This window comes from Syzygium oleosum, unplaced genomic scaffold, assembly GCF_021117445.2.
Source record: "Syzygium oleosum isolate NSW1041296 unplaced genomic scaffold, Sole_v2.1 Sole_v2.11, whole genome shotgun sequence".
NCBI lineage: Eukaryota > Viridiplantae > Streptophyta > Magnoliopsida > Myrtales > Myrtaceae > Syzygium > Syzygium oleosum.
In genome coordinates this window covers 9,756,311-9,771,198 of record NW_026607495.1, presented here as the reverse complement: position 1 = coordinate 9,771,198, position 14,888 = coordinate 9,756,311, and the positions used below count along the sequence as shown (strand labels likewise).

The window sequence follows — 14,888 nt, the reverse complement described above, 5'->3', positions numbered from 1 at the left end:
GATAAGGAAAGTGAATGTGGGACCCACAAGAAAAGAAATAGAAAATTAATAAAAGAAAAAAAAATGTAACAACACTTTCTTAAAACATTGGCAGAAGAGGATGCTCGAAAGTGAGACCCACAAATGGTAATATAGTCAGATTATTATGTCGAGGAGCGTTTTAGCCAAATGAGTGGAAAAAGCGCAATCCTAACGTTTATGATACTTACTTTAATGTCAAAACTTTTTGAGCGATTATTTGAATGTTAGTTTGGTATAAACTTGATCACTTCAGTGTCATCATTGATTTGAGTGGCCGAAAAATTCGACGTGGTTTGTTGACAAAGAGCCATTGTTAACCATATTTATTGTCTATTGGGAAAATTACCAAAAACTTCCTAAACTTATTATAATTTTACCAATGTAATCCTGAACTTTTTAATTGTGCCAATTAAGTCTTAAACCTTTTCACGTTTTGCCAATTGAGTTCATTCGGCCAAATTTTGGTCGGAAATCGCCGATGTGGTCTCCAGCCTTCTTATATGGCACTCATGGTATTTTTTTATAATATTTTAACATTTTTTTAATTAATTAATTTATTTATTTTAATATTTTTTCTTCTTACGTTTTCTTTTTTCTATGGCCAGCGAGGATGCTCTCGTCGGCGTCGGCTGCAGCTGAGGGCTAGGATGCCTCGCTGTCCACAAACAAGGGTTGCAGCCCTTGCCCGGCCTCGCCCAAATATGGCTGAGGCCATCACGGCCGCAAGCGAGGTAGCCTTGCCCAGATTCGGGCGAGGCTATATGGGCAAGGCTAGCTTGGCTTACAGCCGGCAATAGTGGTCCTAAGGGTCTCAGGCAATTTTCATCATTGCTTGACCACGGAATGGTTCTACAAAGCTTCGGGAATGTCTAAGCAAATATGGTGGCCGATAAAAATGGCTTCTTGAAAAAATTGCAACCCAAAATTTGGGTCTTGGCTGAGCTTGTTGGACATGATTCCAACGAGTGTCAACCGAGGTGATGGGGTTGTCGAAGGTCATGGCGCAGCGTCGGAGGTCTGGGTGGTGATGGTCGAACGTCGATGAAGTGACCGAGTGATTGTGCAAAGAAACGAGGAACAGTGACGAAGCGGAGCTCCAGCGCAGAAGGAACAAGAAAACCGAGCTTTGAGTGGATGAACATTGGATGAAACTTAAATCTATGATTAAGACACGCAATCTCACGTTTGAGCAATTATGGGTGTATGCTGAAAGTAATCAAAGTTTCTAAATAAGTTTCTAAATTTGTTGGATGAAGGCTGATTTGCAGGGGTGTGCAAAGGAATCGGAAACCGCCCGGACCACCAGGAACGGGACCGGAATGGTCTGGAACCGGCGGTTCCCATGAGTACCAGTCTGGTTCCTGGTTCTAGGTGTGAAACCGCCCACCCATCCATCCGGACCGGACCGGTAATATATATATAATTTTTTAAGAAAAATTTCAATAAAAAAAAGGAAACAATTTTAGAAAAATGAAAACCATAAAATTCCTAATTTGAAGTTCGACTCTCAATTCTCATCAACTCACGGCCGCGCCTCTAGCCATACATCGCCTTCCTCTTTCGCTTTCGGTCACCTCCATTTGCGTGAAACTTGTTGGGACCGGTTCCATGGATTCACCAGGGAACCAACGGGCGGTTCCCAGTTTCAATTTCTCGGAACCGGTCCTTAGTGGGCGGTTCCTGGTTCCGTGTTGGGAACCGCCCACCCGGACCTTGCTCATCCCTACTGATTTGGGATGGATGTTGTAGGACTGATGGTTTCATTGAAAAAACAAAGAAAAGAAGGAAAACAGAAGAAAAGAAAAAAAGGAAAAAGAAGAGAACATATAAAAAGATTAATAAAATATTAAATAATTAAAAAAAAATACTCATGTCAGTGCCAGTCGTACCACGTAAGATAGCTGGCTTCCACGTCAGCGATTTCCGGTTAAAATTGATCGAATAGACTCAATTGAAAAAACGTGAAAATGTTTATGACTCAATTGAAACTATTAAAAGGTTTAAGATTAAATTGGCAAAAGTGCAATGTATTTAGAGCCTTTTTTGGGTAATTCTCCCATTTTCTATTACATATGCATTTTGAATACCACGGTTAAATAGGAAAATATTTGTCTTATTTTATTCTTTGACCATTTTATCCTTTTCAATGTGGGAGGGATACATCGCAAAAGGCCCGGGGTACCCGGAGGCTCATAAAACATCTTGCAAGATTCACGAACCAGTTAAGTCCAGGTTTTTACGCTTGTGTAGGCGGCTCTGTCCAAGTATTTTGCCTATGCAGATGGCTTTGCACGCGATTTGTGAGATTTGAATATGTAGCCTCAAATATTTTTGAACTGGAGATTCCCCCGATGCAGGTGGAAACTCTGCAGGGTTGGACGATTTTAGCTTTCGAAGCAGCGCATCAAGTTTAACATGGTTAGCCTAGAATTGCGTAGGCATCCCGCATTTGATTCTCTATATTCTCCTTTCACCACTTCGTGAACACTCGATGAAGCCCAATATGAATCTATACCGGGCTTGGGCCTGACCGAGGTGCAATGACCATCAGCGCGATGATCTGGCTGGTGGAACGTCAAGTTCTTTATGCTTCACTATTCTGGTGGGCGGTGAAGCAATTTTGTCAGATTCCAGTTCACTTGATTGGAGAAAAACAGTACAATAATTGATGGGATTGGCTCAGGGCTACTTCGTCCTGTGGCTGATGAGGTAGCTAGAGCACAGGCCAAGAAAGGCGCACTTCTAGGGTACTAAGCTTGTAAATTTGCTATGAGTTTTGGTTTTCCATTTTATTTTTTGGGCTGATTCGAGCTGGGTACTGGGTGAGATCATCCATGAAACATCGCTCTCTGGAATTCAATCATGTGTTGGGTATTTTAAAGCCGGACACATTAATTCTGTTGAGTGGAGTTGAAACATTCGGAATTTGGGTTCCGGAATTGCTCATCTTGAATTTTTTTAATATTTTTTGTTTTATTTTCTTTATTCTTTTCTTTTATTTTCTTTTTCTTTGTTAACTAAGAGGAAAACATTCATGTATTTTATTTTCTTAATAAAAATAATTTAAAAATAACAAATAATTTGAAATAAGTTAAAAAATACAATAATTTTTGATAATTTTCACTATCAGATTTTCTTCACGAAACAATTGAAAATACTTTCCAAATCTTTTTTAGGTTTTAGCCAAACACCGAAAAATGAACTCATTTTCCTAGAAAATGATTTCCAGGAAAACATTTTTCAGAAATGGTACATTTTTCATGAAACAAACGCACCCTAAATGACTATTAGAGATGTTATTGCAAATAACTTGGTTGTTACGGGGTGTTCTCATCTCAATGATCTTCATGCTCACGAGGCTTTTCAGTTTGCCCATCATATGGAGGGACTGTTATAATATTTAAATACTAAGCCACGTCTTTATTTAATGGCTTAAATTTTAGAGTAGTCGGTAGTGATTTATAAATCTTATAAGGGTATAAAAGCTTGACCTTTGAGTTCAAAACTTTCTAGATCTCTTATTTGCCTCACTTATTATGTATTTCAAGGCTTAGTAATATATTTTCTGGCAGGAGGTCTCACAAAATCTTACAGGAAGAATGAGACAAAACCAACAGTATAGTTGGGAGAACTCGTTGCTCCCCCCATTCATGATCTTGCATTTAAGAGAAGACTCTGTTGTTCTGATGAAGTGCTGAGACATGCCTGATGAACGTGTATTTCAAATGTGGGGTGCACAGATTGGCGGCCTCCCTTTTGGCAGAAATGGATACTAGTGATGATTTTCACATCATTGCTTACTGCTTGCAACATGTAGCCACTCGGGTTTGGTAAAAGAGGGTCTACCCAATTTTAGTCCCATGTGTGAGGAATATTCAGATGTGCCCGCCAAAGACCGTTACAGTTGTGTGATAGATTTATCAAGTGGAGCAGGACATCTTGAAGACTCATATGATCTCATTAAGTTCCCTCAATTGAGACAATACCCTTTAGCATTGGGATCCCTTGTAGGCTAATAGATTGTAGGGAGATCGACAGAGGGGAGAGGTTATTAGGAAGGCACCTCCTTGATTTATGACCCAATAATTCTTGAACTTGATGACGATTGACGTCTTATTTGTAGATGGTGAATATTGGGATGGTGTAGTCAGAATCCTAGCTGTGGAGGATGTGTTGAGCGTCAGAGGCGCGGCAACAATATTGATTTGATGGAAGAAATTTTTGAAGGTGAATCAATCGCAATTCGCGTCTTTCTATTGCATGTCTCAATTACAAGAGAAATAGACTATATATAGGCCATAGTTTGATTCAAAATAGGAAATCTCTTTCTAGGAAACCTATTCTAATTAGGAAACCTCCTCCAATTAGGAAACCTATTCAAAATAGGAAATCTAATTGACCTAGGAAACTTTCTTCTTTCGGGCTCAAACTATAATTAGCACCTAAAAACACAAAAAAATCAAAATATGAAAATACGAATAGACTCAAAAAGGAAACAATTACTAACAAATTTAGTTTAATTTCTAACACTCTCCCTTAAACCAAATTCTCTTCCATCGATCATTCCAAGAAGGCTCTTGAATTTTCGAAAAACATCAATCTTGAGAGGTTTAGTAAAAATATCTGCTATTTGATCTCCGGTCTTCACATGCAATACTTCAACTTCATTCTCTTTAACCTGTTCTCGGATGAAGTGATATCGAACATCAATATGTTTACTTTGTTCATGAAAAACTGGATTTTTCGCCAAAGCAATAGCAGAAACATTATCAACAAAAATCTTCGTTGCTTTCTTCTGCTCCATAAAAATATCTTTGAGTAGTCTTCTCAATCATATTGCATAACAAATGCATGAAGATGCAGCTACATATTCAGCTTCACATGTCGACAGAGTAACACTTGATTGCTTCTTTGATGACCACGTGAAAGCAGTGTCGCACAAGAAAAATACAAATCCCATGGTGCTTTTTCGATCGTCGATATCTCCACCATAATCACTATCCGAATAAGCTCTAAGTTTGAAAGATTCAGAGCAATAATAGTGTAAACCATGAGAAATAGTACCTTTGATGTACCGAAGTATTCTCTTTGCAGCTTTAAGATGAAATGATTTCGGCTTCTCCATGTATCGACTCACAATTCCAACACTATACATAATATCCGGTCTCGTGCATGTCAAGTATCTTAAACTCCCAATCAAGCTTCTATAATATGTCGAATCAACATCGGCACCATCATCAAACTTCGAAAGCTTGGTTCCACACTCCATTGGTGTATTAACCGGCATACAGTTCTTCATGTTGAATTTTTCAAGGATATTTTCTGCATATCCTTTTTGGGAAATAAAAATCACATCGGCACTTTGCTTCACTTCGATACCAAGAAAATAATTCATGAGACCATTATCGGTCATCTCAAATTCTTTCACCATCGATGCCTTAAAAGCATTAATCATCGCCGAATTATTCCCTGTAAAAACAAGATCATCAACATATAAACAGGCGAGCAGAATATCACCTTTTTCTTGCTTCAAATAGAGTGCATGCTCGTATGGACATTGAGAGAATCCATTCGCCTTGAAATATGCATCAATTCTGGAATTCCATGCTCTCGGTGCTTGTTCAAGCCCATATAGAGCTTTCTTCAACCTTAGCACTTTGCCTTCATAACCTTTCACAACAAACCCCTCGGGTTGTTCAACATAAATTTCTTCTTCAAGGATGCCATTCAAGAATGCTGATTTGACATCCATTTGATAAATCCGCCAATTATTTTGAGCAGCAATGGAAATAATCAATCTAATCGTTTCCATGCGGATGACAGGGGTAAAAACTTCATCATAGTCGATTCCGGTTTTTTGCTTGTACCCCTTCGCGACTAATCTAGCTTTGTACCTTGTTACTTCACCTTTCTCATTCTTCTTGGCCTTGTACACCCATTTAACACTAATTGATTTCTTGTCCTTCGGAAGATTAGCAAGCTCCCATGTTTGATTTTTCTCGATTGCTTCAATTTCTTCGTTCATGGCTTTCCTCCACTTTTCTTCTTTGGCCGCATCATCATAAGCAAGTGGTTCATAATCTGCAAGAAGACATATAAGATGAAGCTCTTCGGTAGCTTCGTAAATTTCAGACAATCTTCTTGATCTTGGCACTAGCGGTTCATCGACACTATTTGAAGAGGATGGTGTTGATGAACTTGAATAAGATATTGGAGAAGAAGGTGAAGGTTGATCTTTCAACTCCGTTTGATTGGAATCACCACGAACATTCGCTTCTTCTTTTGGATTTTCTTCCCACATTCCATCTTCATCGAACTTGACATCTCTACTTACATACACTTTCAAAGTGTTAGGGTCAAATAATCGATAGGCTTTGGATGACGAGTCATACCCGATAAAGATGAGCTTTTTGCTCTTGTCTTCAAGTTTCGATCTTTTTGATCCGGGACATGAGCATATGCAATGCTCCCAAAAATTCTCAAGTGCGAAACATTTGGTGTTCTCCCGGTCCATGCCTCTTGTGGAGTTTCGCCTTCAAGTCCATATGTGGGACATCTATTTTGAAGATAGACGGCACACGAAACAGCTTCAGCCCAAAGTTCCTTTGACAAATTTTTGCTCTTCAACATGCTTCGAACCATATCAAGAATGGTTCTATTTTTCCGTTCAGCCACACCGTTTTGTTGAGGAGAATACGGGGCCGTCAAGAAACGCCGAATACCATGATTTTCACAGAATTTGTTGAATATGGCTGAGGTGAATTCTCCACCACGATCAGTCCTCAAAGCCTTGATAAAATAGCCGCTTTCCTTTTCAGTCAGGTTCTTGAATTGTTTGAAAGTATCAAACACTTCTGTCTTTTCTTTCAAAAAATACACCCAAGTTTTTTGAGTAAAATCATCAATAAAAGTAACAAAATATCGATGATTACCATATGAGTGAGGATTGATCGGGCCACACAAATCAGAATGAATCAACTCAAGCGGCTTCTTCGCTCGATAAGTCGTCTCCTTCGGAAAGCTAGTTCTGGAATGCTTGCCGATAACACACCCTTCACATAATTGATCAGGATGATCAAAATGTGATAAGCCATAAACCATCTTCTTGCGAGAAAGCAAATTGAGTCCGCCAAAATTGAGATGGCCGAACCTCAAATGCCACAACCATGAAGGATCATCTACGCACGCCTTTAGACATCGAGACATCTCACTCTTTATATTAAGAATAAATATCCTGTTCTTCGACATCTTCACATTTGCAATCAGTTTGTTATTCCGATCTCTCAACATAAGATTAAGATTTCTCATATGAACAGTATAACCTTTCTCCAGAAATTGTCCCAAACTCAAGATATTGCTTGACATTTTTGGAACATAATAAACATTAGTAATAAACTGACGTGCACCATTCTTTAAGCAAATCAAAATTGTACCTTTCCCTTCAACAAGAATTTTAGAGTTATCACCGAATGAGACATTCCATTTAATTGTCTCATCTAACTCGGCAAACATCTCCTTTCTCCCGCACATGTGATTGCTTGCGCCGGTATCCAAATACCACGTATCGCTTTGACCTTCTTCATCTTCTTTGAATGCTAATAAGAGAACTTGATCATCATTATTTACCAAGTTCGCCTTTTCGTCTGGTCTGCTACTTTCTTTGTTCCAGCAGTTAGAAGCATAATGGCCAAGTTTATTGCAATGATAACATCGGATTTTAGATTTATCATACCATTGGCTTGTCGAGTTCTTTCCTCTTCCACGAACACCTTTTTGGTATTGGTATCCTCCATCACTTCGAGTAGAATCTCCTCTGCTTCGTCCGCGACCTCTTCCTCGAAAGTGACCTCGACCACGACCTCGATCACGATCTTGATTTGTCCCGCGATTTTGTACGGGATCTCTTCTTTGCTCCTTCTCATCTCGAATGGTCAATTGCATTTGGAGAACTTCCTCCACCGGTTCAATCTTTTTCTTTCTAAACCTTTCTTCATGGGCTTGTAATGAACCCATGAGTTCATCGATTGTCATGGCATCCAATTCTTTGGATTCTTCGATTGCAACCGCAATATAATCATACTTCTTGTCTAAGGACCGAAGTATTTTCTCAACAATACGAACATCGGAAACGTCTTCTCCGTTTCTTTTCATCTGATTAACAATTGCCAAAAATTCTCGTGAAATAATCAACAATCGATTCAGATTCTTTCATACGAATTACCTCGAATTCGCCTCTCAAGGTTTGAAGGCGAATCTTCTGAACTTTCTGAACTCCTTGATGTGTGTTTTGAAGAATCTCCCATGCCTCTTTAGTGGTAGCGGCGTTCGAAACTTTTTCGAACATGAAATCATCTAACGCTTGATAGATGATCGACAAGGCATATTGATCTTTCGTTCGAACCTTCTCCAAGGCATTCCTCTGGTTCTAGTTCAACGTGGCTTCATCCTCTGGCTCATCATAGCCAGTGTTAACAAGTTCCCACACACCGTAGGCGCCGAGTAGAGCTTTCATTCTAACAGCCCAGTTACCATAATTTTCTTTGGTAAGACGAGGGTATTGAAGAGGAAGCTGATTGTTCGTTGAGGCCATGATCACGAACAGTAAGCTCTGATACCAATTTGTTGAGCGTCAGAGGCGCGACAACAATATTGATTTGATGGAAGAAATTTTTGAAGGTGAATCAATCGCAATTCGCGTCTTTCTATTGCATGTCTCAATTACAAGAGAAATAGACTATATATAGGCCATAGTTTGATTCAAAATAGGAAACCTCTTTCTACGAAACCTATTCTAATTAGGAAACCTCCTCCGATTAGGAAACCATTCATTTAGGAAACCTATTCAAACTAGGAAATCTAATTGACCTAGGAAACTTTCTTCTTTTGGGCTCAAACTATAATTAGCACCTAAAAACACAAAAAAATCAAAATATGAAAATACGAATAGACTCAAAAAGGAAACAATTACTAACAAATTTGGTTTAATTTCTAACAAGATGGTCTCTAGAGGACTGCAGGTTATAGTTCAATTTAGGTAGTGAAAAAAGTGGTTCCTAAATATACCTTATCATGTAGTATAGGCTGCGCATGACAACGATTCTGTGCCCGGGAACAGATTCTGCTCAGAAATGATTCTTTTTTATTCTGTGCCCGGAATTAATTCTGCTCACAAAATTTCTTTTTATTAATAATATACCTTAAGACGTTTGTTAACGGCCCAAAATTCCATCCCTGGAATAGAAAAAGAACATAAATGCGTTTGGTAACGCCACAAAATTTCTTTTTATTAATAAAATTTTTAAATATTTTAATATTTCTTTCTTTTTTTCTTTTTTTTTTCTTTTCCTCCTTCTTGGCCATAGCCTGCTCGCCGACCATGACCGGTAAAATATTTTTTTATTAATAATATTTTTATTAAAAGTATTTTTTTTGACATGGCCTAGTCGCCGGCCATGACAGGTAAAATATTTTTTTTATTAAAATATTTTTATTAAAAATATATATTATTATTTTTTTTGGCCATGGCCAGTAAAATATTTTTTTTATTAATAATATTTTTATTAAAAATATACAATTTTATTTTTTTGGGCCATGGCCTGGTCGCCGGCCATGGCCAGTAAAATATTTTTTTTATTAATAATATTTTTATAAAAAATATACAATTTTATTTTTTTGGGCCATGGCCTGGTCGCCGGCCATGACCGGTAAAATATTTTTTTTATTAATAATATTTTTTATTAAAAATATATATTTTTAATTTTTTTGGCCATGGCCTAGTCGCCAGCCATGGCTGGTAAAATATTTTTTTTATTAAAAATATATATTTTTATTTTTTTTGGCCATGGCCTGATCGCCGGCCATGACTTGTAAAATATTTTTTTATTAATAAATTTTTTTATTAAAAATATACATTTTTATTTTTTTTTTGCCATGGCCGGTCACCGGCCATGGCCTAGAAATATTTTTTTATTAATAATTTTTTTATTAAAATATTTTTATTAAAATATATATATTTTCTTTTTGCTATGGCCGAACCATTAAAAATATTTTTTTATTAATAATATTTTTTATTAAAAATAATTTTTTTTCTTTTTTATTGCCATGGCCTAGTCGCCGGCCATGGCCGGTAAAATATTTTTTATTAATAATATTTTTTTAAAAAATATTTTATTCTCATCAGATCCGGCGAGGGCGGTCCTCGGACCGGACATTAGAAGCTAAATTAAAAACCAAGAAAATGAAGAAGAAAAAAAAATTGATTCTCAAAATTGTTCCCAGAATCAAGAAGCTACTTTTTTTTTATTCTTGATTCTGCTCCAAAACTGATTCTGGGAACAATTTTTGACAAAATTGTGCCCAGAATCAAAAAATTAAACAAACACATTTCTGTTCCCAAACTGATTCTAGGAACAAAAGAACAGAATCAAACACTGTTTGGCAAGTTGTCATGCGCAACCATAGTGACATGGTTTCAGGTATATACTCAAGTTTCATTAGTTTTAATGCATCTTTATGATCGTGACAACTGTGGACATTTGATTTGATGGGTGGCAGTGAAGTTTCTCTTGCCACCATGAAGTTGCGAATATCTTAGGGCGCGCATGGAATCCATTCTTGCTCCAGAATGCATTCCGGAACAGAAATGCGTTTGTTAAAAAATTTCCGGAATGCATTCCGAAGGAATTTTTGCATTCTGGAGCAAAAACGCGTTTGGTAAAAATACATTCTTTTTTTGGTTCCAGAATGTGTTTTGGGCCAAAAAAAAGAAGCTAGTTTTTGTAGCTTCTTGATTCCGGAATGCATTCTCCCTATTTTCTCACAAATTTTTATTTTCAGAAAATGCATAAAAATTGAAAAATTCTAGAAAAATTCATAAAAATTTCCAGAAAATAAAAAAAAGTCAGATTTCGGGAAAATATGAAATTTGGTGAATTTTTTTTAAAAAAAAAAAAAAATCAAAAATTTCAAAACTTCACATAATAGCTTAAAACACATGTGGCCACCCACTTTGAGTGAAATTTAAATTTTTTGAGGTGCCAAAAAAAAATCAAAAATTTCAAAACTTCACAAAATGGCTTAAAATACCTGTGGCCACCTACTTTAAGTGAAATTTTAATTTTTTGAGGTGCCTAAAAAAAGAAAAATAATAAAAAAATAAAAATTTTCAAAACTTCACAAAATGGCTTAAAATACCTGTGGCCACCCACTTTGAGTGAAATTTAATTTTTTTGAGGTGCCCAAAAAATTAAAAAATAAATAAAAATTTTTAAAATTTCACAGAATGTGTTAGAATATCTGTAGCCACCCACTTTGAGTAAAATTTAAATTTTTTGAGGTGCCCAAAAAAATAAAAAAATAAAAAAATTCAAAACTTCACAAAATGGCTTAGAATACCTGTGGCCATCCACTTTGAGTGAAATTTAAATGTTTTTAGGTGCAAAAAAAAATTAAAAAAAATCAAAAATTTCAAAACTTTACAGAATGGCTTATAATACATATGGCCACCCACCTTGAGTAAAATTTAAATTTTTTTAGGTGCAAAAAAAATCAACAAATCAAAACAGATTTCTGGAGCAGAATTAGTCATGTTTTACCAAACAGATTTCTCCTTCAGAAATCAATTTCTGGCAAGAATTCCAGAAATCAATTTCTAGCAAGAATTTGATTTCTGGAGCAGAATGGTTACCATTCGCACCCTTAATTGCTCGTGCTGCATTTTGTGAGCTCTCTCTCCGTCTCTCTCCGTCTCTCTCTCTCTCTCTCTCTCTCTCTCTCTCTCTCTCTCTAATCCAATGCTTCTCCATTTCTTTCACTTTTTTTCTAAATATTTTATTTTGTCTTCTCACTCTTGATGCTCAGATCTGTCTCGTAGCAGCTCAATTCATTAGTGGAGCTCTGAATTGACGGAAGCTTACGTAAACAGCTCTTGCTAATTCCATTCTTTCTATTTTTTCCCCCAATTTTTAGAACATCCGGTTTAGCAATCCGAACAATATATACCACACATCTTCAAGAGATTGTTTTTAATCTAAATATTGGTTCGTACATAGATTTGTGTTGGCCTCCCACAGAGATTACAAATCAAGCTATAGAGTCATAGTGTCTTGTGATTTGTTTGTTGGCATTAATCAGGATTGCTGTACATTATGTTTCTCTCTCTAGATCATGATCATTGTAATTCCTTTGTATTGTATTTTGATCAGGATTGCTGTATATTGAAATAACTAGGCTTTAAAACCTACCTTTATTATCCATCAGTTTTCATTTTAACCCCTGATAAGATAAGAGCATGTCTTTTAATTAAAATTTTTGAACTTTTCTGCAGCAAATCCATATCAGAAATAAAGACTGCGTACAAACTTAAGTGTGTGGCTTCACGTATTGGCAAGAAAAGCTATGAGACAGAAACACTTGCTGAAACACTATGATTACATGATCCACTCTAATGCACCAACCGATAATGACTGTTCTGAGGATCGTGTCTAAGACTGATGAATCAGGTAATACTTAAATTTCTCTCTGGTCCTATTAAGTTATTGGCTATTGAATTTTGTTAACAGGGGCACTTGTTAAACACCTCGATAAAGGAAGTTTATCATTCTTAATGCACTGTCTTTCTCGTGTTATGTGTAATTAAATACATTGAAATTGAAAACATGTCCTTATTAACTATAACAACACCCTTCCGTGGCTTGTTTCTTTCTTACTTCATATGATTCATCCGTACGAGTACTCACAAACACAGAACAGGAGTTTTTTTTTAATGAATCCCCATCTTCTTTCATTGCATTACATTGCATTTATCACATATTGAAGGAACTAGTAAATATGATACAGAACTTAAAACAACAATAACATCATGATTCTAGGTGATGCGATTGTGCTTCATTGGCTATTCACCATTGGCATTTCTTATAATCACTTGACCATCCATTCCATATGGTAGATTGTCAGCCAACACTCTTTAATTTAATTCACAGACTTGTTGGATGCGACGATTTCTCCAGATAACAACCGTACCTTCTTAGAATGGAATAATTAATGATTGAACTACTTCTCTGATCACCTTATCAGAGTTCCCACCTCTCCCAACAGCCTTCCTAGCCTCTTCGCTCACCTTCTTGGCTCTCTCTCTCAGCTTCTCATCCGTCATCAACTCTACAATCTTCTTCTCAATCTCTTCTCCTTTCACAATACCATTGGGACCCCAATCCCAGTTCCTCTCCCACAGTCCCAATCCCGCATCTTCCATGACCTGTGCATTCAGCCTTTGATCACCATGTTGTGGCCAGGCAAGCATTGGGACTCCCCGTAGAGCCGCTTCCATCGTCGAGTTCCATCCGCAGTGACTTAAGAACCCTCCGATGGCGGGATGCCGTAGAATCTCCTGTTGGTCCACCCACCCTTTTATGACCAGCCCCTTATTCTTTGTCTTCTCCAAGAAGGATTCATTCAAAACGTGTTCAGCATCCTCTTGGTCATCCTTATCTACTTTACTGGTTTTTAGGACCCAGAAGAATCTCCACCCCGTCTTCTCCAGCCCTTTTTCCAACTCTCGAATCTGATCTCTGGACATCGCCGTTCTGCTCCCAAAGCTTATGTAGACGACAGATTCAGCTGGCTGATTTTCCAGCCATGATCTGTATTGATCCCCGTCATCGTCACGTGGAAAATGATATGGTTCTAATGGCCCTATGGGCAGAATGGGCGGCAAGCGTTTAATCACCCTATCTTTGTTGAGAGCGGCAAGTGTAGATGCTTCGAACCTCTCAAAAGTGTTCATCAAGATTCCTTTGGCCTCTGATAGAGCTGGAGAGTTTGTTGTAATAATCGATGTCAGAAGATGACTGGAATCATGGAATACCGGTGGGATGCTTGACATTGCCATGGGTGGCAATCCCGGTATCTTGATTTCGGTGGAAGTTGTATTGAACTCAACTGGGTTCGATGCCAGCATTGGAAGGTATGCCATGAACGAGAGGAAAGTGGCTGAGGAGGTGAAAAGGATATAAATAGGGAGGTCAAGGGTTTTAGCAATTGGAGCAACCTTGGCAACTAAAAATTTGTCCACAATTATAGCGGAAAAAGGTGGAGATGATGAAGATAACAGTGGAGGGAGAAGATGCATCGACTGATAGATGAGATGCATCTGGACATGGAAAGGGTCAACAGGACCTGAATCAGCTTGCCGGGAGCTAGGAGTAAGCTGGAGTTCAAGATGATTGATTTTGGGATTGTGGCGAAGGAATGAGGATATGTGGTCTGATTCAGCGGTGGACACGGTGGGTCGAGCTGTAATGACCGTAACGATGCTGTCTTGCTCCGCCAGCATTGCCGCGAGCCGGAGGAATGGCATCAAATGGCCCATTCCAGCACTGGGGAGCAGAGCTATGTGAGGAGGTTGTGGTGTATTCATTGCTACAGGGGCGTTCTTGGATGATGAAGACACTACAGATGATTACCAAACAGACGCTGAAAAGGGGTTTTATTATGATGAATGAATGAATGCAGGTGGGCTCGTGATTAGGTGAGAAACCCGGAAGCCATCTACCACTCAATGATTTTTGGAATTTTTTAATGAAATGATCTTTCTTTACTTCTTTTACAAAGGTAGTGTAGAATAGATTTACCGAAGTCAGCTCCTAGTTATTTGTGAACTATTTAAATTAGTGCCGATCGATGTGAATCGTGTGTAAAACTGATTATCCAACCGGCGAAGAGTCACGTCGGACATCAATTTTTTTTTTTTACATTTCAAAGATATCAAGAATCATCCATGGTACTTGAGAAACTTGCCAAGAGAACTAACAAAGACAGAATAAGAATACCATAAGTATTATAATTTTCGTATGGTATTTACTTGAGAG

At 37.6% G+C, this 14,888-nt stretch overlaps 1 protein-coding gene across 1 annotated transcript; it reads right to left on the bottom strand.

Moving 5' to 3' along the window:
- Window positions 1-12,759: 12,759 nt before the first annotated feature.
- Window positions 12,760-14,502, bottom strand: LOC115666555 (UDP-glycosyltransferase 708G1-like). Its single transcript, XM_056316106.1, has one exon. The coding sequence runs from the start codon at window positions 14,435-14,437 to the stop codon at window positions 13,046-13,048; it is 1,392 nt and encodes a 463-aa protein (XP_056172081.1). The 5' UTR covers window positions 14,438-14,502; the 3' UTR covers window positions 12,760-13,045.
- Window positions 14,503-14,888: the final 386 nt, after the last annotated feature.

Bases quoted from the DNA above. Each gene is read 5' to 3' on its own strand.
- LOC115666555 (XM_056316106.1), bottom strand. From the start codon at position 14,437: ATGAATACACCACAACCTCCTCACATAGCTCTGCTCCCCAGTGCTGGA.